This window comes from Bidens hawaiensis, unplaced genomic scaffold, assembly GCF_021521415.1.
Source record: "Bidens hawaiensis isolate Kalapana, Puna unplaced genomic scaffold, B.hawaiensis_p1.1 tig00012804_1, whole genome shotgun sequence".
Taxonomy (NCBI): domain Eukaryota; kingdom Viridiplantae; phylum Streptophyta; class Magnoliopsida; order Asterales; family Asteraceae; genus Bidens; species Bidens hawaiensis.
The window spans coordinates 45,854-65,596 of NW_027492065.1; the positions used below are offsets into that span (position 1 = coordinate 45,854).

Consider the following 19,743-nt stretch of genomic DNA (forward strand, 5'->3'; position numbering starts at 1 on the left):
GTATGTACGTATATATTCAAGCTTCTACTAGTTTCAAAATATTGTTATATAATTTCTAAAATTATATAATTGGGGGTGGACCGGTGGTATCTAATATCTTACTTATCTTAAACCCGTGTAAGTATTCGTAACAGGTATCATACCAAATACTTGTGCCACTACCCATATGATTTTTTTTTTGCATTTTCAATTGGTTTCGGTTTTCTTTCTTCATTTTTGGATGTTTCATGAGTTTTGTTTATTATTATTCTGTAAAACAAATATGTCGTTTCTGGCGATGATTCTTGTACCTAGTATCTTACTCATCTAAAACCTGTGTAATTATTGATCATAACTAGTGTCATGCCCGAATACCTGTTCCATTACCCGTATATGTATGTTATACATTTTCCGTCGGTTTCGGTTTTTGTTTTTTTTCATTTACGGATGTACCCTGATTTTTGTTTGATTCCTCTGTAAAACGAATATATGGTTGGGGCACTGGGCTTCCGTATTGTCAATTCTGGACGATAGCCCAATTAATGTAAATGGGCCTACCTGTCGTTTATGTTCTAGAATCATCGGATCCATTATTCTTTCATGGGCATATTGAAAATTTTCGAAAAACAATGGGCTTTTTTGTCCAAATGTTAATAAAATCGTAAAACAAGATCTGATGCCATGTGGGATTTCAACTTCAAAAATCAACAATAATTAAAACAATCATACATAGAAAAACTCGCAAATAACAAGCTATTGGTAGAGTCTCACGAGGGTGAGATGCAGACATACATTACTTTATTGCTTGAGTAGGTAGTACCAAAGGGATAAACAGGTGAAAGACCCCAAGCTCTAAACATGGAACCAAAAAAATATATAAATAAGGAGCCACTAGTAAGCTAAGCAGTTAATGCGAAAAATATCAGATATCGGTCAAGGACAGATATCTGAGATATCGGTTATCGCAGTGAGATATCGGTGAGATATCGTTAATTTTAATATTATGTAAAATTTATATATATAGCAATTTAACACCAATAACTCAGTATAGTCTCCTACCATGAACAAATTAACCTTTTGCAAATTGCAAAACACTAACAATCGTAGCAAACTAAGAATTGATTAAGACTAACACTAACATTGAACATTAAAAGTTGATAATTAAGACTTAAAACACTAATATCGGAAGTATCGGTGATATATCGGTCAATGACATTGATAATATCGGTACCCATATTCTGAACCAATATTCTGATTTATTGCCAAGGACCGATAACCGATATATCACTGGTATATCGGCGATATCGACTGCAGTAAGTAGTAACAAAGGGAGAGGTGAAAGAGTAACATAGTAAAAAGAAGCAAAGTCACAAACATAACAGCATGAAACAACCTACAAACATAAGTGTTTATTCACGACTCAATAAACATAAAAGCAGTGCTTTCATGTTAAGAAATTGGCCGCTTAATAAAAAAGTGAAAGATAACCCACTGATTCAAGTAGGGGTGTTCTTCGGGTTCGTTTTTCAGGTTTCAGGTTATCGGGTTTCAAAGTTTTAAATCTTAACCCGAAACCAACCCAAATCTCTCATGGGTTTTTCGGATTCGGGTAATTTGGGTTGGGTTAATCGGGTTTCGAGTATCTTAGAAAACAAAACAAAAAAACAAAAAAACAAAAAAAAATTATAAACTTCAATGCAAAAATTAAAGCAACATATTCTTCTTTGCTCGTAACGCAAATAATCAAATAAAAAACCAACATAACTTGATAAAACAATTCAAAAGAAGAATAAAACTAAGTAACTAACTCGAACCATACTCTTCTTCAATCAGACGTGATTTGTTTGTTCGATTACGGATTCTATGAGTAATAAACGGAAAACATAAATTAACAATAAACAATCGATCCATAATAGTTGAAATGACAACAATCGATTAGGGTTAGCAACTGATAACTTTAGTGGCTAAGACTAAGCCTATTATACCTAAAAATATATTTAATTTCAAAACTAAAAGTTTATTCGGGTTGACCCTAAACTTATCAATCAAACCCGAAAACCAACCCGAATTACTTTGGTTTGGGTACGAGTTTTTTCTGGTTGGGTTTCGGGTAAAAGTGACAGCCCTAGATTCAAGTCTAACGAGTAACAAATTGGGTATAAATAAAGTCCAAAAAAAGATGTATTTCAAGAGCATTAGTCATAAGAACCAAGCATCATGTTAAGAGTAAAGTAATGATGTTTAGTTATACATACATGATTGAAGCTGCTTATTTTTAACATCACATGCAACAAAAATTTCAAGTAAGTTAATGTTCAGGACAGGTGCATAAATATTTAAACACTTTGTCCATACAAAGAGACAGACAGAATAAGAATAAACAGCAAAAGCTAAATAAAATAGTAGATTGGGAGCTGGTAACGCTTGAGAGCATGTTGTTTGTCGATAGCAGAGACGGAGGAGGAGCGTGCGAGTGCTTGTTGTTTATACTCTTGGAGAGTAAGATCTGAGAACTCACTGAGTCCTTTCTCCCTCAAACATTTTTTAAAAATCTCAAACCGCTTCTCTTTTTCTGCAACGCTGTCGTATGATTTCTTAAATTTAGCCATCCATGCCTTGAATAGAACCCGCGCTTGTCTATCTTCTTCTGCAAAAATTACGCAATAATAATAATAATATTAATAATAATAATCAAAGAGTTTTATTTTATTTTATTTTATTTTTTTGGTAAAAAGGTCGAGGCCTTGACAAACATTTATTAGTAACAGAGAGGGTTTAAATAATAATAATAATAATAATAATAATAATAATAATCATAGAGTTTTTTTTTTGTTTTTTTTATTTTTTGTCTTTTTTGGTAAGGCCGCGGGCTTGACAAACATTTATTAATAATAGAGAGAGTTTCGACTTGTTGGAGATAGAACAACACGAAGAGGGGATGCGTACATGCGCAAGAACTCTTGGTGAGTAAGATCTGCGGACTTATCGAGTACGTGCGTACAAGTTTTGCAGAGGGCGTTGAGCCTTTCTACCTCCCTCTTATTTTCTTTAAAAATCTCAAACCTCTTCTCCGTCTCTGCAACGCTATCGTATGATATATTGTATTTAACCATCCATGCCTCGAACATATCAAACACTTCTCTATCTTCCTCGCTTTCTTTCATTCTTTCAGTACGTAAATTAAATAATAATAATATTAATAATAATAATAATAATAATAACGGTAACAGTAATAGTAACAGTAATAGTAATCATGAGACTTGACCTGTTATAAAATGACCAACAACTCGAGGCGGCGGCGACGAACCGACAACTAATTTCTCCTTTAAGTTACGGTATAGATCCAGTAGTAGTGCCGTGAGTGAAAACCTAATTCTCCAAATTAACAGTTTCAATAATAATAATAATGATAATAATAATAATAAAAATAAATTTGTTGTAACTGATTCTAATAATAACAACTGAAACCTTGATAAACTAGGATCCCACCCCACCAATTATAATAATATCATAAAATATAGATCATATATAAAATTGATATTACTAGCATGCAAAACCTCACGAAATGGCTGAGGATGATGGACCCACACGAGGGTATTGCTAGACGACGTGGTAATTAAGGGGAGAGTCTGATTACCACTTTGGCTGTCGTTGTCGACCTGAGGTTCGGAACTGACTCATGCGGGTGTGAAATGGATTTATCAAAACAATCAACAAAAGCAAACAGAGACCAGGTTTGACAATTCGCATTTTCCCATATATATATATATATATATATATTCAATATGGTAGGTTAGGGTTTGGAATTATTGTGTTGACCCGACCCGAAACTTAAAAGTAAGAAAAAAATAATGGGTCCCGTAGCCTTCGGCCCATCCATATTAAATAGGCACCGTTAATGGTGGATATTCTAATTGGCCAAAGTGGCCCCCTACCCTGTCATGTTTTTTGTTCGATAGTGTATTTTTTCTGAAAAATTAAAAATATATACGTATGTATTGAGTCCAGTCCAACCAAGTTATTTGAGTTTAGCCATCCATATTATTGAATCTGTCCCAGCCTTTTGAATCTTTACAAAATATAAAATTTGTTTAAAGCCGAACTGCCGAAGAACCAGAAATTGTTTACGAAATAAACGTAAAAATAAAGAAAGACTTAAAAAACGGAGTTTCCATTGTGCATCGGCCGTTGTGACTTACTGACTTGTGAGGTTCGCCATAGAAGCTAAGAAGCAAGCAGATGAGTTGAAATAGTTTGGGTGTGAAATCAATTAATCGATTGATTGGACGTTGTCGTTGTCTACTGAGACTTGAGGTTTGGAACCGGCTCGTGAGGTGTGAAATGGATTAATCAAAACAGTCAACAAAAGCAAACAATTATTATTTGAGTTTTTGACAGCGGCCATCAACCCTAATTTGATTAGTGGAACCAATTACAACAAATTTATTACTATTATTATTGATTTAAACTAATTACGTTGTTTTCACTCATGGCACCACTGCTACTTGATCTATTCCGTAACATGAAGGAGAAATTGGCGGTCGGTTCGTCGCAGCCGCCTCGAGTTGTTGTTAACTCTATAACAGGTCGAAACTCTCTCTCTCTTATTACTATTACTATTACTATTACCGTTAATAATATTATTTAATTTACGTACTGAAAGAAAGAAAGAAAGCCATGCAGAGGAAGATAGAGAAGCGTTTGATATGTTCGAGGCATGGATGGTTGAATACAATAAATCATACGACAGCAATGCAGAGACGGAGAAGCGGTTTGAGATTTTTAAAGAAGCTGTGAGGGAGGCGGAAAGGCACAACGCCCTCAACAAGTCGTGGACGAAAGGACTCAATGAGTTCTCAGATCTTACTCTTCAAGAGTTCAAGCGCATATACGCACGCTCCTCCGTCTCTCCTACAGACAAACAATATGCTCTCGAACGTTACCAGCTCCCAATCTACTATTGTATTTAACTTTTGCTTTTTTCTTCTTATTCTGTATGTTGATCTAGGTCTTATGAGTCCAATGGCTTATGTTTTATTAAGCGACTGATTTCTTAACATGAAAGCGCTTATTTATATGTTTATCGCCTTCTAGCTCGATGAGGCTCCTTTGTCTTCACATTATGATTTCATATTTGATGTTTGTATAGGTGAGTTTGTTTACCAAATCATTATAGCCAAGTTCTCATACATGACCAGGCCAATATATAACAGTATAAGTACATACAATGATATACAAAAACATAATAAAAGGAAAAAGAAACACAAAGCAGCCAAATCGTTAGTCAGGACCGACAATGACCAAAAGATGATAATTGGCCGAGATTAATAAAAACCAATATACCTATCTATAATATATATAAACGAAAGCATAAAAATCCTAAATGTCGCAATGTGGTCACTCCCCCTTTTTTTGGAGTCACCAGATTTGCTTAATTTTTAAATGGAGGCTTCTAATGCATTTGACCCGAATTCACGGGTATGGGTCTTATCAAACCCACATATTTTTTAAACGGGTTATAACATCTCATTAAATTAAAAACCAATCTCATCAAATATTTGATATAAAAATCCTATAAAGTAGGGATATACTTAAATTAATATATGATTTATTTAAATATATATATATATATATATATATATATATATATATATATATATATATATATATATTCATAATTATAAACGGATTTTGTAGTAAAAAAATAAACGGGTCTTGGGTCTCATTAAACTCATATAGCTTTTAAATCAGGTTATAACATCTCATTTATTTGTGAAACAATTTATCATCAAACCATAAGAATATTATTAACTTTTATACAATAAAAAAAATAAAAATTCAAAAAATAAATAAATATTAAATTAAAAACATATAATATAAAACAATCCCGTAATATGAGGGATAAAAACTAGTATATTATATATTATGACGTAACAAATGGCCTAATGGTTAAAAACGGTATATGCATTAGCAATGAACATATCATTGTCAATTTATGCTTTTTAGTTCAACAACCAACCTTCAAAGAAAACAAACGGATTGATCTTATGCTGGATAAGAAAACAAACGGGGATGGAGTGGGAAAGCATTCATTTGGCAGGTTATGTGGTCAAGTCTTTTGGCATGTTACTATGTTAGCATTGTGTTGCTTGCTCTCTTTATCACATTTTTAAGGATATGGATATGAGGAAAGAAAGGATGTTGACCGGATCCGAATTAAGTTCATTCACCACAATCGCTTGCCACGGTTAAATCCGTGGAGGTCGATCACCAAGAATTTGGCTTTAAAACAGTGTCTTTGTTTTCATTTTCCGTATCAAGGCAACTAATGTTTCAATTATGGTATGATGTTTATTTGTTATATATGTGTATTCACTAATTTAATCTGAAATTGGTGATGTTAAGAATTTAAGAGTTATTCAAAATGTGTAGACACACAAACTTGATTTCAAATGCAGAAAAGTAAAAAAAATAAATAAAAGAATCATCATGATAAGATTAACATGTGTAATTTAGATGGAAACCACTGTGTTAAACTGTTATAATATTGTCTTATGTTAGTTTAAGGACTTAATCAAATGTTTATGATAAAATTGATGTTAATATTAACCTTTATTATCCACCATTTGAATACTCTAAGTAAAGTTCCTTGCTTTTGTTATTATCTTTATGGAAGGAAACACGGTTAAAAGTTATGTTTGAGGGGTATAAATTCTTGGCTTTTGAAAAACAGGTCAAGTTCTTAATTTCACTGTCTAGGAGAGATATTATGTGTTTAATACAATGAGGAAAAGTTAAAATGTAGAGGGAGATAAAATAGAATTGTGGGAATGATTTGTGGTAAAAAAAACTCGTAAACACAAAACTTTAAATAAATAATAAAAAAATTATTGCTCAAAACATAAATAAAAAACAAAAATTTTAAAAAAAATAAAAAGCCCCCACCCCCCCCCCCCCCCCGGCGCGCGGTGTCATTCTCGTTCAGAAAAAAATGACGACAAGACACAATGCTGAGAAAAAAGACACATTAAATTGTAAAATAAAGCACAATGTCGAATGAAATATAACACAATATTGAGTAATATAACATAATATCAAGAAAAAAGACTCAATGTAAGGAAAAAAACACACTAAATGACGAAAATAAACACAATAATAAATAAAAGACAATAATATTTTTTCCTCAACATTAAGCTCAACTCATTTAACTTATGAGCTCGATCTCGTGTCGTTTGAAACTTTATTTTTTTTATTTAATACACTTAAGAGCTTGACTCGAAATACAAAAATCCTACAAAATTTATATAAAACGAAAGGGTCACGAACTCGTGCGTTGAGGCAGAGAAGATGACGAAACCGTTGATAAGGAAAATATAGGTAAAGTTGAAAATTTTAAGATCGATGAAAACAAAACTTGATTATAAAAAAGAATCCTACAATCATATTTGATTTTTAAAAATGAGGATCATGGAGGTGCTACCTTTCATTGTCTGTTAAACCAATCCATCCATTCAAAAAAAACCTATCCATTTTAATAAACTCACACATGGGTGCTGAATTAACACCCCCTCATTTTCCTTTCACCGTGTTATTCAAGAGTTTACAAAAACTTCACCAGTCGTTTATACAAAAAGGCATACGATCTGCAACTTTTTTGTTGGTTTCAACATCAGTTGTTGCTGCTTACACTCAGTCAACACCACCGAGAGACAAGACAAGAAAGCATTTCACTCATGGATTTCAACGCACATTGTAAAGTATGAAGCTGATGTTGAGCAGAGGAAGAGGTTTTGAATTTTCAAACAAAATTTAAGAGTTGAGAAATGTAACGCTGAGCGTATACTTGTAGCTCATTCAAGGACAATTTTGACACTGATATCTTAATGGGATCTGGACCTGTTAAAGTAATCCCAATCCGGTTCTGTTCAGGTCATGATCGACTTCTAGATTCGAGATATATTGTAAGATATATGATATTTGTGAGAGAATTTGAGTGAATATAAGAAAACCAAGTTAAAGGTGTAAAGTCTGTTACCTCCTTTCACCATGTTCTTCAAGTGTTTTCAGAAACTTCACTGATCATTTGTACAAAAACCCTTACGATCTGTGTCTTTTTTGCTGATTTCAACATCAGCTGCTGCTACTTACGCTCTCAACCTCAGTCAAGACCACCTAGACAAGAAGGCTTTTCACACACAGTAAAGTATGAAACTGGTGCTGAGTAAAGGAAGAGGTTTTGGTTTTCAAAAAATAAAAAAATGAGAGACATAACTCTTGAACCCACTTGTATACAATGGGGTTGAATGAATTTCTGATCTTACCCTTTAAGAGTTCAAACAAGCATATACCTGTGGCGCATTCAAGGCCGGTTCTAACATTAATATCATTGTGGGATTTGAATTTCATTTCCTTTAAAACCTTCTTCTTCGATCTTCCTTTTTTACTTCTAGGTAACTTTCCGTCTGTTCATCTTTCTTTTTATTGTTAGTGTTGGCGTCGTCTTCTAAATATGTTATGTTTCTCAATGATGTTCAAAGAGATATTCGTTCAATGATGAACAAATGGTAATTTTTAATTTAGCTTTTAATTTTAAATAACTATATTATTTAAACATTTTACCAATCAAGTACGTCTAGCATTTGAGTTTATTGTAACTTTTTAAGACATAAGTAAAAGTAGATTAAACAATGACTAATATACAACAACAAGTATCAAGTTGTTTCTAGTTCTAGGGTTTAGTTGATCCCTGGTTATCTTTATTATTCACGAATTGTACCTATCATCAGTCACACTCTCCAACTCATTGATTACTCCTTTTCGTATTATATCAGTGCCATTTTATTTCATTTTTCTTACTCCCAATAGATATTAATAATTATGTATTTGAACCCAATCTACTACTTCCTACTTGCAGAAAACTATGTATTTAAACCCGGTCCATATTTATACAATGGGAAAATATAAAGGTTAGTTTAAATGTTGGTTCCCTTTTAACAATTTTGATTATGTATACACATATAAACGTAAATGAGTCATAAATTGTCCGAGTTTAAAAATTATCTTAAACACTCAAACCGCTCTCGTTTTTCAAGTTGACGATGCTAGACCAGCTAGTGGCCGGTCGGGTTAGTTAAAAAATCATTATATCTTCTATATATATTGTTCACTAAAAATAATTATATTTATAAGTTTATAATATTACTCAAAATTAAAGATTTGTAAATTTTAAATTTAAAAATAAAATTAATAACCTACATTTTTACTATATTTTTTTAAAACTTTTATATTTTAGTTTTGAAACCGCTCACCGATGTAAAAAACATCGATTTGAACTTTCATCATTTGGCATATAGAAATTGGTGTTATTTTAAAAGTGTATAACCAACTTTTTATACAAGCATCTTTTTCCTCGAAAATTACTCATTTGTTTTTTACTTTAATAAACTTCACAACACGATTTTTCTTGACATCCTCCAAATTATATTTTTTTTTCTCGTTAAATGAAACTCGAAGAGACAACATCACATCAGTCTATAAAATATATATCAAGAGGTAGGGTTTTTGCTTTACAAAGGTTTTTAATTAAAAGGTATATTCATAATATTCTCTTCTCTCTCAATTCCATGCAAAGAGGAATCATGGATGATGATGTGCATGTTCAGGATCTAGTCATGAAACCAATAAGCATTTATAGGGTGGGCCATACATGTATGTATATGTATACATGTATGTCAATGTGCTGGAAAGAAAAGTGGTGAAGAATCTCTTTGTAACTTGCCATCAATAATTTTGACTCTTGTCATCTTGTCTTCACACCAATGCAATTGTTCATCATTTAGATCAGTTGCTCTTAGAACTCTTGACACCACTTTTAAGTCTATCTGTACCATCAACAACTCCATTTCATTATTAACTTGCTTCGACCTCCTTTTGCGAAAACACTTGCGCGATCGTTGTAGATCTTTTAACTTTAACTTCTTCTGCATGTTTCAAGTTGCATAAAACCAAATTTATGATCATAAGATGTTATTAAGTGTTGAAAGTTTGGCAATGTGGTTAATTAACTCATAATTTTGTATTAAAAGTTTAAAACAATATCACTTTTCCAATTGACAAATGTTTGTAGGATGTTAAAGTAAAGGGGTTTTGGGTGAAAAGCAAATCTTTTGTCCAAATCATGTAGGTCCCATAACTTTGACACAAAAGATGTTATTTTGTTAATGTGTTAGAAAAGTGAATGAGAAACCAAAATATAGACTTAAAATGTGTAGTATTAATTTAAAGTTTTGCACATGATATCTTGTTTACATATCATATTACTTGTTTTTAATTTTGTCAATGTTTTAAAAACCAAACAGGACCAGTTAGACCTAGAACCGGCCACCTCGCCAATTTGGTTCGTAAGCTACGAGTCAATATATACAAGCTTACATGACTCGTTTTATGGATCACCATTTTACCGGACGATTTTTTTTTTACTAATTTCATTTCTGGATAGCTAATTTTAAACTCGCCTTTTGTCAATACATGAAGTTCAAAGTTTTATTTTTTTTTACGTCATGTCAGGTTTTTAAAACATTGGTTCTTTTTTTTAACTATGATAACCATTATTGGAAAACTCATGGACCCGTTAACACTGCTAACAACGGGATCAAGTAATTGTATTTTGTGCTTGGCAAGTGGCCTTCACTAGGCGGCAATGATAGGAAACAAGTGAAAATAAGATTTTAACTTAAGACCTCTACTATAAAAAATAATATTAATTAATGCTAGTATTAGGGAAAAGAGATATAGGGATTTTGACCTTATGGTTGACTTTCTTGAGCAAGACAAAAAGGGTTTGGTCAACTGAAATCCTTGGATTCTTGATTCTAAAGATATTTGCAAGTATCTGAAAGTGGTTCTCTTTGTCAGCCTTGAGAAAATACATGAATGTTTTGATTGCTTCCTCCATGATTATAAGGAATGCTAAAGATGATATTCTTGATCCCAAATATTCATCTTTCTTCTCCTCCTCAGAATCTACAAAAATTTACCTTTCTCTTATTAAATATGACATTCGATTCTAAGGAAACTCGAGAGAGGGATTAGGATGAGTCGGTTAAGTTCAGTTATGGGTTAAAACCGAAACTATAACCGATATTTCATGATTCATGTTCGGTTATAAACATATTGATTAACAAAATAACAATTTTTTTTGTTACAAAACATATAATTTGTACAAACAAAAAGTTTTGTTTTAATTTCGGTTAGGTTAATTCGATTATAAACATAAAACCGTTACAAAATAATAAAAATCTTTAATAAAAATTCAATTACCAAACTATCATTTCCTTAATCAATTTGATTATTTCGGTTCGGTTTTTCAGTTATGATTTGCTTATTCATTTTTTCTTAGCACATGTTTAGAATTAATTTTTAAAGTAGTATATTGTTACCTCTATATTCTGGAACTTGAAGCAACTTTGGAGCCAAACTTCTCTTTCTAGCATAAACTATCGGTCTCCTGCCATTCTCGTAGGGCTCGGTCTCAATGTAGCGTTGTAAGAGCAGTTGGAATTGCTGGAATTGTTGTGCAATATAGGCAGGACATCCGGGATCAGAATCTTTACGGGAAGCACTTAACTGGTGATAGAAATTATAGTTCCAGTTAAGTGCTTCCCACGTCAAGCAAATTTGTGCTACATACGCGGCTTCTAGTTCATGATACGAACTATGATGAATATACGATGTGTTCTTGCCTTTTGATGATATTTTGTGAACGATTTTCTCGGATAGTGATGAGTGACATGTTGTTGTCGACCTAAACGACTCTGAAATAGTACAATAATAAGTCATGAAAGTTCAATAGTTATGTAATAGATCTTGTATCTAAATCAATCAAGAAACATTATCAAGAGGTTTATAAATGTTTAAAAAGGTTTATACTTAGAATTATGGAGAGATGTATGTCATTTGGGTAGTTGGCCCAATGGGAAAAGCTTATGTTTCCGGCCTTCAAGATGGGAGGTCAAATCAGTCACTGACTGTAGCGTTAGTTTAGGAAAAATGGTGTATATATTCGTTGTTCGATAAAGAAGAAAGAAAATCATGCACATATATACGGAAAGTGATGAACACTTTAACTTTTATAATTGTCGAAAGTTAGATATTCAAAAACATCTTTCACTAAACACATAATGTAATTGGAACTATTTTTAATATAATTTAACTCTTTAAAAAAAAATAAATAATGTTATAGATTGAAAAGTAACGTGCATGTACAAATCCAACCATCTAAAAGGACACTAAGAATGGACAAGTCACAAGTGAAATGTACATATATAAATTTCACCCAAGAAATTTTAGTTTTAATAATTCAAAATATCACACTTTTAGCTAGGATAATAATTTGTACCGTGAATTTAACCCCGTGACATTTTTATTAGATTCATATACTCAAGGAGTATACTATGATTAAAAAAAATAAAAACAATTAAGAGTAGGGGTGTCAATTCTTGACACGACTCGAACCCGACATGAAAAAGAAAACAGGTTTTGGGTGTGCTAACACGACCCGGGTTCGGGTTAAACTGTATAAAAACGGGTTGATCCGTTAACCCTTTTAAATTTAGATATTTTAAAATTAATTTTATATTCTCACTTTAGTTTTAAAATGTGTTGGAGAATTTAATTATTTTTCATTCCCATATTGTCATTTTAGGCTTCATTTTAAAGTCTATTTTTCATGAACGACACTTTTATATTATCAACTAGAATTTCATTACCCGAGATGCATTTCTTTTGTTCATTCACCAATATGCATGAACATATCATCAAATCCATCCATATCTAAATCGACCCAAACTTAAATTTCATTTGAGTTTTGCAATATATGGTTTTGAAGTTATCATAATTTGTATGTTTGATTATATAAATTAACTTGTTTAAAAATGTGGGTTAAGCGGGTCGTGTTCAGGTGGACCCGAATTTATGTGTGTGTGGTTTAGGGTTGACACATTTGACACGAATAATAATATGAGTCTGGTTTGTGACAACTGCCCGATCCGACCCGACCCAGGTACCCGTTTTCTGATCCGATTCTTTTTATAATTTTAAATTTGATTATTAATCTTTGTAAATTTAACATTAAATAAATATTATATATAAATATATTTTTATATTACTTACTATTAATAATAATTTCTTTTCCACCGACCCGTCTCTTTCTCTTTCTTGTCGTCCCGCCTCTTTCTCTTTCTTGTCGCCGTCCCGCCTTCCTCTTTCTCTCTCTTGTCGCCGTCCCGCCTCTTTCTCTCTTTTTGTCGCCGTCCCGCCCCTCTGTCTAACCCTTGAGCCTTGAACCCCTTTCTCTTAACTCCTTGCTTGTCCTTTGGTTCTTCCCGCCTAAGGATGTCTGCGCAGCTCCACGCGCCAGACTCCTTACAAGGAAGCCTGCGTGAAGACCAGTTGTTCCTGCGATACGCGAGGCGAACTGTTCTCGCAGCGCGCTAAGAATTGTAGTTCTTCTCGCAGTGCGCTAAGAACGGTAGTTCTTCCCGCGACGCGCTAAGGATTTGTAGTTCTTCCCGCGGCGCGCTAAGAATGGTAATTCTTCCCGCGGCGCGCTAAGGATAATAGTTCTTCCCGCGGCGCGCTAAGGATTGTTCTCTGTCTGCCTTCACCCTCGCGCGTGCGCTCGAGTCTTCTCGCGCTAGACCTTAAGTCTTTTCTTCTGTTTAGGTCAGCCTGTATTCTTTTGTGTTATCTTATCTTCTGTCTGAATAGTCACTTTCGGCGCAGCATGCGCACCAACCCCATTGGTTGGCAGAAAAAGTGACTGACATTATCTTTTGAAATCTCCTTTTGCATGCCTTGACCAGTACCTTTATCTGACTCCTCCCATGCTTTATTCTGTAACCTGTCAGCCCTTTTTCCTGTTCCCCTGCTGCCATATCTTGTGATATCTTTTGCTTTTGGAATCTTTTGCTTTTAGATATCTTTTGTCTGATTTGAGAAGATCTTTTCCTTCTTTTTAGGGATTGTGTTCCCTAGGGTTTCCCTATATATAATACTGTTTTCTTGTTATTTAACACTACACACACAAACACTTAAACTCTCCTGCTCTCTTCTCCTTGCCCTCTGCCGTTGTTCCTCAGCCGCCTCCTCTCTCTGCCTTCGTCTTTTCCCTTGTCCTGCCCAGATTTCCGGTAATATATTATATATAATAATTTGTTAAAGATACATATTACTATGCTAACATATATTCAAGGCATAAAACAAATCATTAACCAATAAACTTTTATTTATAGGTTAACTTGTGCTTGTTTCTTGCATTATCTTTCCACATACCTTTTTCAGGTGAGTAATCTCGTACCTAATCCCTTTTTATTTTTAATGTTTTGGGATGTTCATGTGTTCGTACAAACTTGAGTCTTAAACTTGTTTATGAACTTTTGTCGCGCAAAACCCCATGTGTTATGGACGTAGACTTGGCTGTTTATTTGTATGTGTGGATCATTAACCGTCTTGTCGGCCTATTCCGCAGTTTTCATGGATCCATTAGATGAACACGGGAGAACTATCGTTTATGATTTCTCTTTTGTTTACACTTGCACAGTTTTCTTGTTTTTGTGCTCAATTGGGAGCACGGATTGAACTATGAGCTATGATCTAAGGCTTGATCCCGATCTGATTACACCCTTGTTGAACACCAGTTATACACATGATGCGCGCAGATATTGTTATCTATTTATATGTATTACACTTGATTTCTCACCGACACGCAAGTGTTGACGTTTTATTTTAACACATGTTCAGGTTTGCTGTAGCAGCTTTTGGGAATCTCTTGGACGCGTAGGATGTTTTCTTTTTGTTTGGACCTAGATTAAAATGTAACAAGATATATTATGTTATTTGAATATTTTGAGTTATGATATGATTGATTTTATGTTACTTTATGACATGTTCTGCGCGTGCGCAAAGAAATATATTTATTAAATATTGACACCCAAATAGTGTCGCGAGTAATGAAACAATACGTGGCGCCCCGATGTATAATCCGCCATCGGTCGGGGTGTTACAGATTGGTATCAGAGCTCCGTGACTTTAGGATAGGTGGTTAGACGTAACGACCTAGAATACCTAAGAGTCCCCTCTCGCGCATGAGAAATATCTCATGTTTGCGCGCTAATTGTTATTTACTCGATATTTATAAAATATGCTTGCGCATATGCAGCGCATGATTTCATGTTTTATTCGCGATCTTTCGATTTTTATTAAATTTCAATTTATTTCTTTACTTACATATTCGTTTGTTGTGGGGATTGAAAATCCGAGAAGTCATGGTGGTACATGAATAGTTGATTTTCAATTACCATTAACTTTATGTTTTAAATTGAAGATTTGAAAAGTCATGGTGATACATGAATTGTCAATCTCCAATATTCATTTGCTCGATATTTTAAATTGAAGACTTGAAAAGTCATGGTGATACATGAATTGTCAACCTTCAATGCTCGTTTACTCGATATTTTAAATTGAAAATTCGAAAAGTCATGGTGATACATGAATTGTCGATTTTCAATTCTTTACCTGTGTTAAGTTTGCATTTAAATTCATCTTTTACTTCAAAATTTGATAGCATTTAACTCCGCGAAACAAGCTTTACGACGATATACTTTGCGCTAAAACGATTTCCCATAACAAGATATTAACAAAAATTAAAACTTTTATAGAATGCCTCCGCTATCTCGCCGATTTCAGAGAAGAGACGCAGCGCGCAGACGTAGGCAGCAACGTTCCCAGGAAATGGCCGCCGCGATAGCCCAAGCCTTGAACCAAACTAATACCAACCCCTCCGGGTACAATATTAAATCCTTCAATGCGGGTAACCCTCCGAAATTCACCGGACTTGAAGGAGCCACCGTGATGCTCCAGTGGCTCGAGAAAATTGAGAACACCTTCCTCCATACCCAATGCCCTCCAGACCGACGAACCTTATACGCCTCAAGTGTCCTAGAATCAAGGGCGCTTACTTGGTGGAATGGAGTAGCTCATGCGCGTGGCGCAGAGGCTGCTTCTAGCATGCTCTGGGAGGAATTCAAAGAACTTTTGACTCGAGAATTCTGCCCTCCCAACGAAATCAAGCGCCTTGAGGAGGAATTTTGGAACTTGAAGCAGTACAGTGGCGAAGCGCGCGAGTACGCGACGCGCTTCCACGAACTTAGTTTGCTTGTCCCACACCTTGTTACCCCTTCCCGCCGAGCCATCGAGAAGTTTCTTGGGGGTCTCCCCATGGAAATTCAAGATTCTGTATGGGCCAGGAACCCACTAACCCTCTCTGACGCCATCAAGTTGGCCGCTGTGCTCAGCGACAACCATGTCAGGGCAGGAACCCTGTTCCTGCGGGGAGCCGAAAAGACCAAACCCACCAAGACTGTCCCAGAACCAACAGAAACCAAGCCGGAACCCTCAAACCGTAACAACCTCAAGCGCAGGCGCAAAGCCTATGCGCTTACCAACCCGCCCATTGTCCAGCAACCCGCCTACCAACCTCTAGTACACGCTCCTAACCCACTGTCAACTTACCCAACACCTCCTGTAGTCCACAACTATGCCTTAACCAATCCAGCACTCCCTACCCCGCCAACTAAGAAACCTTACACAGGAAACCAACCCTTTTGCCCAGCCTGTAGACTTCACCACCCACCTCAAGTCCCGTGTCGACTTTGTCACCGATGTGGCCGCGCTGGTCACAATGCGGAAAACTGTAGAGTCCTTCCCTCCAACCCAATCGCGCAAACACCACCAACCTACCTGCAAAACCCACAACCAACATACCCTAATCCACGACCCAGGTCGTGCTATAACTGCGGTGATCCCAGTCATTTCCGGAACGCGTGCCCGAGACTACAAGTTCAGATTACGCAAGCGAACCCAGTTAACCAAATTTCGAACCAAGTGGCGCGCGGCCGAGCTTTTAATATAACCGCGCACCAAGCGCAAGCGAATAATGACGTGGTTAATGGTACATTTTTACTTAATGGACAATATGCATCTATACTTTTTGATACTGGCGCCGATAAAAGTTTTATTTCTCGCGCATTTGAGCAGAAACTTGCGCGACCGCGAGTAAATTTAAGCGAAAACTTTTCAGTTGAATTGGCTAATGGTGAAACTATTTTAATAAACTCCGTAATCAAGGATTGTACGCTTAACCTTAATGAACACGATTTTCTAATCGACCTCATTCCTATGCCGCTTGGAAGCTTTGATGTTATTATCGGTATGGACTGGCTCTCGCAACATCGCGCCGAAGTTATTTGCGCCAAGAAGTTGATTCGCATTCCTCGAGAAAATGGTGAAAACCTGCATATCTACGGCGAGAAACCATCTAACGGTCTTAAACTTATGTCATGCTCTGAAGCCCGAAGACTTTTGCGGAAGAAATGTGTCGCTTTCTTAGCCCATGTGGTCAAACCCGATGAAGGAAAGAAGAAACTTTATGAAATCCCCCCCATCGTGCGTGACTTTCCTGATGTCTTTCCCGATGATCTTTCTGGTTTACCTCCCGCTCGGGAAGTCGAGTTTCGTGTTGATCTTGTCCCTGGTGCTTCCCCCGTAGCCAAATCTCCTTATCGTCTTGCACCCGCTGAAATGCAAGAATTAGCAAGTCAACTTCAAGAGTTGACCGCTAAAGGATTCATTCGCCCTAGCTCTTCGCCATGGGGTGCTCCGGTGTTGTTCGTTAAAAAGAAAGACGGTTCGTTTCGCATGTGTATCGATTACCGCGAGCTGAACAAGCTCACCATTAAGAACCGGTATCCCTTACCGCGTATTGACGACCTCTTTGACCAACTTCAAGGTGCCTCTTGCTTTTCCAAAATCGATCTCCGTTCTGGCTATCACCAGTTGCGTATCCGCGAAGAGGATATTCCCAAGACTGCTTTTCTAACCCGCTATGGCCATTTTGAATTCTTGGTCATGCCCTTCGGTTTAACCAACGCACCCGCCGTTTTCATGGATCTAATGAACCGGGTGTGTAGGCCTTTCTTGGACCGATTCGTGATCGTGTTTATCGATGACGTTCTGGTATATTCCAAAACCAAGGCCGAGCATGAGCAACATCTTCAGTTGGTGTTGCAAAAGCTTCGAACCGAGCAACTCTTTGCCAAACTCTCCAAGTGTGAGTTTTGGTCGGATGAAGTACAGTTTCTTGGTCATGTTGTAAACAAGATGGGTATTCATGTCGACCCATCCAAGATTGAAGCAATCAAGAACTGGATTACGCCATCCACTCCTACCGAAATCCGTTCCTTTTTGGGCTTAGCTGGTTACTACCGGCGATTTATTTCGAACTTCTCAAAGATCGCCTTGCCTTTAACCGCTTTAACGCACAAAGGCAAACCGTATATTTGGGGCTCGAAGCAAGAAGAAGCCTTTCTGAAGCTCAAGCGATTGTTGTGTGAAGCTCCTGTTCTAGCGTTACCTGAGGGTACTGATGATTTTGTCGTGTATTGTGATGCCTCCAACCAAGGTCTCGGTTGTGTACTTATGCAACGAGGCAAGGTTATCGCTTACGCGTCAAGGCCACTTAAAATTCATGAAAAGAATTATACGACTCACGACCTCGAACTTGGTGCAGTTGTATTTGCCTTAAAAATTTGGAGACACTACCTCTATGGGACTAAGTGTATCATTTACACCGACCATAAAAGCCTTCAGCACATTTTTTGATCAAAAGGAACTTAACATGAGACAACGCCGATGGAACGAACTCATCAGCGATTACGATTGTGAGATCCGATATCACCCTGGAAAGGCTAATGTGGTAGCCGATGCGCTCAGCCGGAAACCTAGCCAACTTAACTGTATCTTGCCGCGCCTGCAGCTTCGCTTCGCGCCGATCCAAAACGATCTTGAATCGCGCATTCGCGACGCGCAGCGCGCATCCATCAGCAATGGCAACCTTCGCGCCGAGTTAGCGTGTGGCGCGGAAGCGCATTTTGTCCCTAATCTGAGTGGAATTCTCTGCTATCTCAATCGCATCTGGATCCCCAATGATGAGAATCTTCGCTTTATTATACTAAGTGAAGCGCACAAATCTCGGTATTCTGTTCATCCTGGTGCTGACAAAATGTACAAAGATTTGCGTCTTTCTTATTGGTGGCCTGGTATGAAAAAGGATATTGCTGTGTTCGTAGCTAAATGCCTAACTTGTTCTAAGGTAAAAGCTGAACATCAACGCCCATCTGGTTTGCTCGAACAACCTGAAATTCCTACGTGGAAATGGGAAAGTATAGCAATGGACTTTATCACCAAGTTACCCTTGACCGCAAGCAAACATGATAGCATCTGGGTAATAGTGGATCGATTGACCAAGTCTGCCCACTTTCTGCCCATTCGTGAAACCTACCGTGTTGAGCAACTTGCGCATCTTTATGTCAAGGAAATTGTCTGCCGTCATGGCACTCCTTTGAGCATCATATCCGATCGCGATGGCCGTTTTATATCTCGCTTTTGGAAATCTCTCCAATCTGCGTTAGGAACTCGTCTGGACATGAGTACTGCATATCATCCTCAGACTGACGGACAGTCTGAGCGAACCATCCAAACCCTTGAGGATATGCTTCGATCTTGTGTTCTTGATTTTGGAGGTAATTGGGATTCGCACCTACCTCTGATCGAGTTCTCTTATAATAACAGCTATCATTCCAGTATCGGTATGGCCCCATTTGAAGCACTTTACGGTAGAAAGTGCCGTTCCCCGATTTGTTGGAACGA

At 36.4% G+C, this 19,743-nt stretch overlaps 1 protein-coding gene across 1 annotated transcript; it reads right to left on the bottom strand.

Annotated features, from left to right (window-relative positions):
* Positions 1 to 9,572: 9,572 nt before the first annotated feature.
* Positions 9,573 to 11,880, bottom strand: LOC143542222 (uncharacterized). The gene is made up of 3 exons (XM_077034858.1): positions 11,418 to 11,880; positions 10,784 to 11,001; positions 9,573 to 9,959 (listed from the first exon to the last, which is right to left on the bottom strand). The coding sequence occupies exons 1-3, from the start codon at positions 11,815 to 11,817 to the stop codon at positions 9,711 to 9,713; spliced, it is 867 nt and encodes a 288-aa protein (XP_076890973.1). The 5' UTR covers positions 11,818 to 11,880; the 3' UTR covers positions 9,573 to 9,710.
* Between the last annotated feature and the right edge of the window lie 7,863 nt (positions 11,881 to 19,743).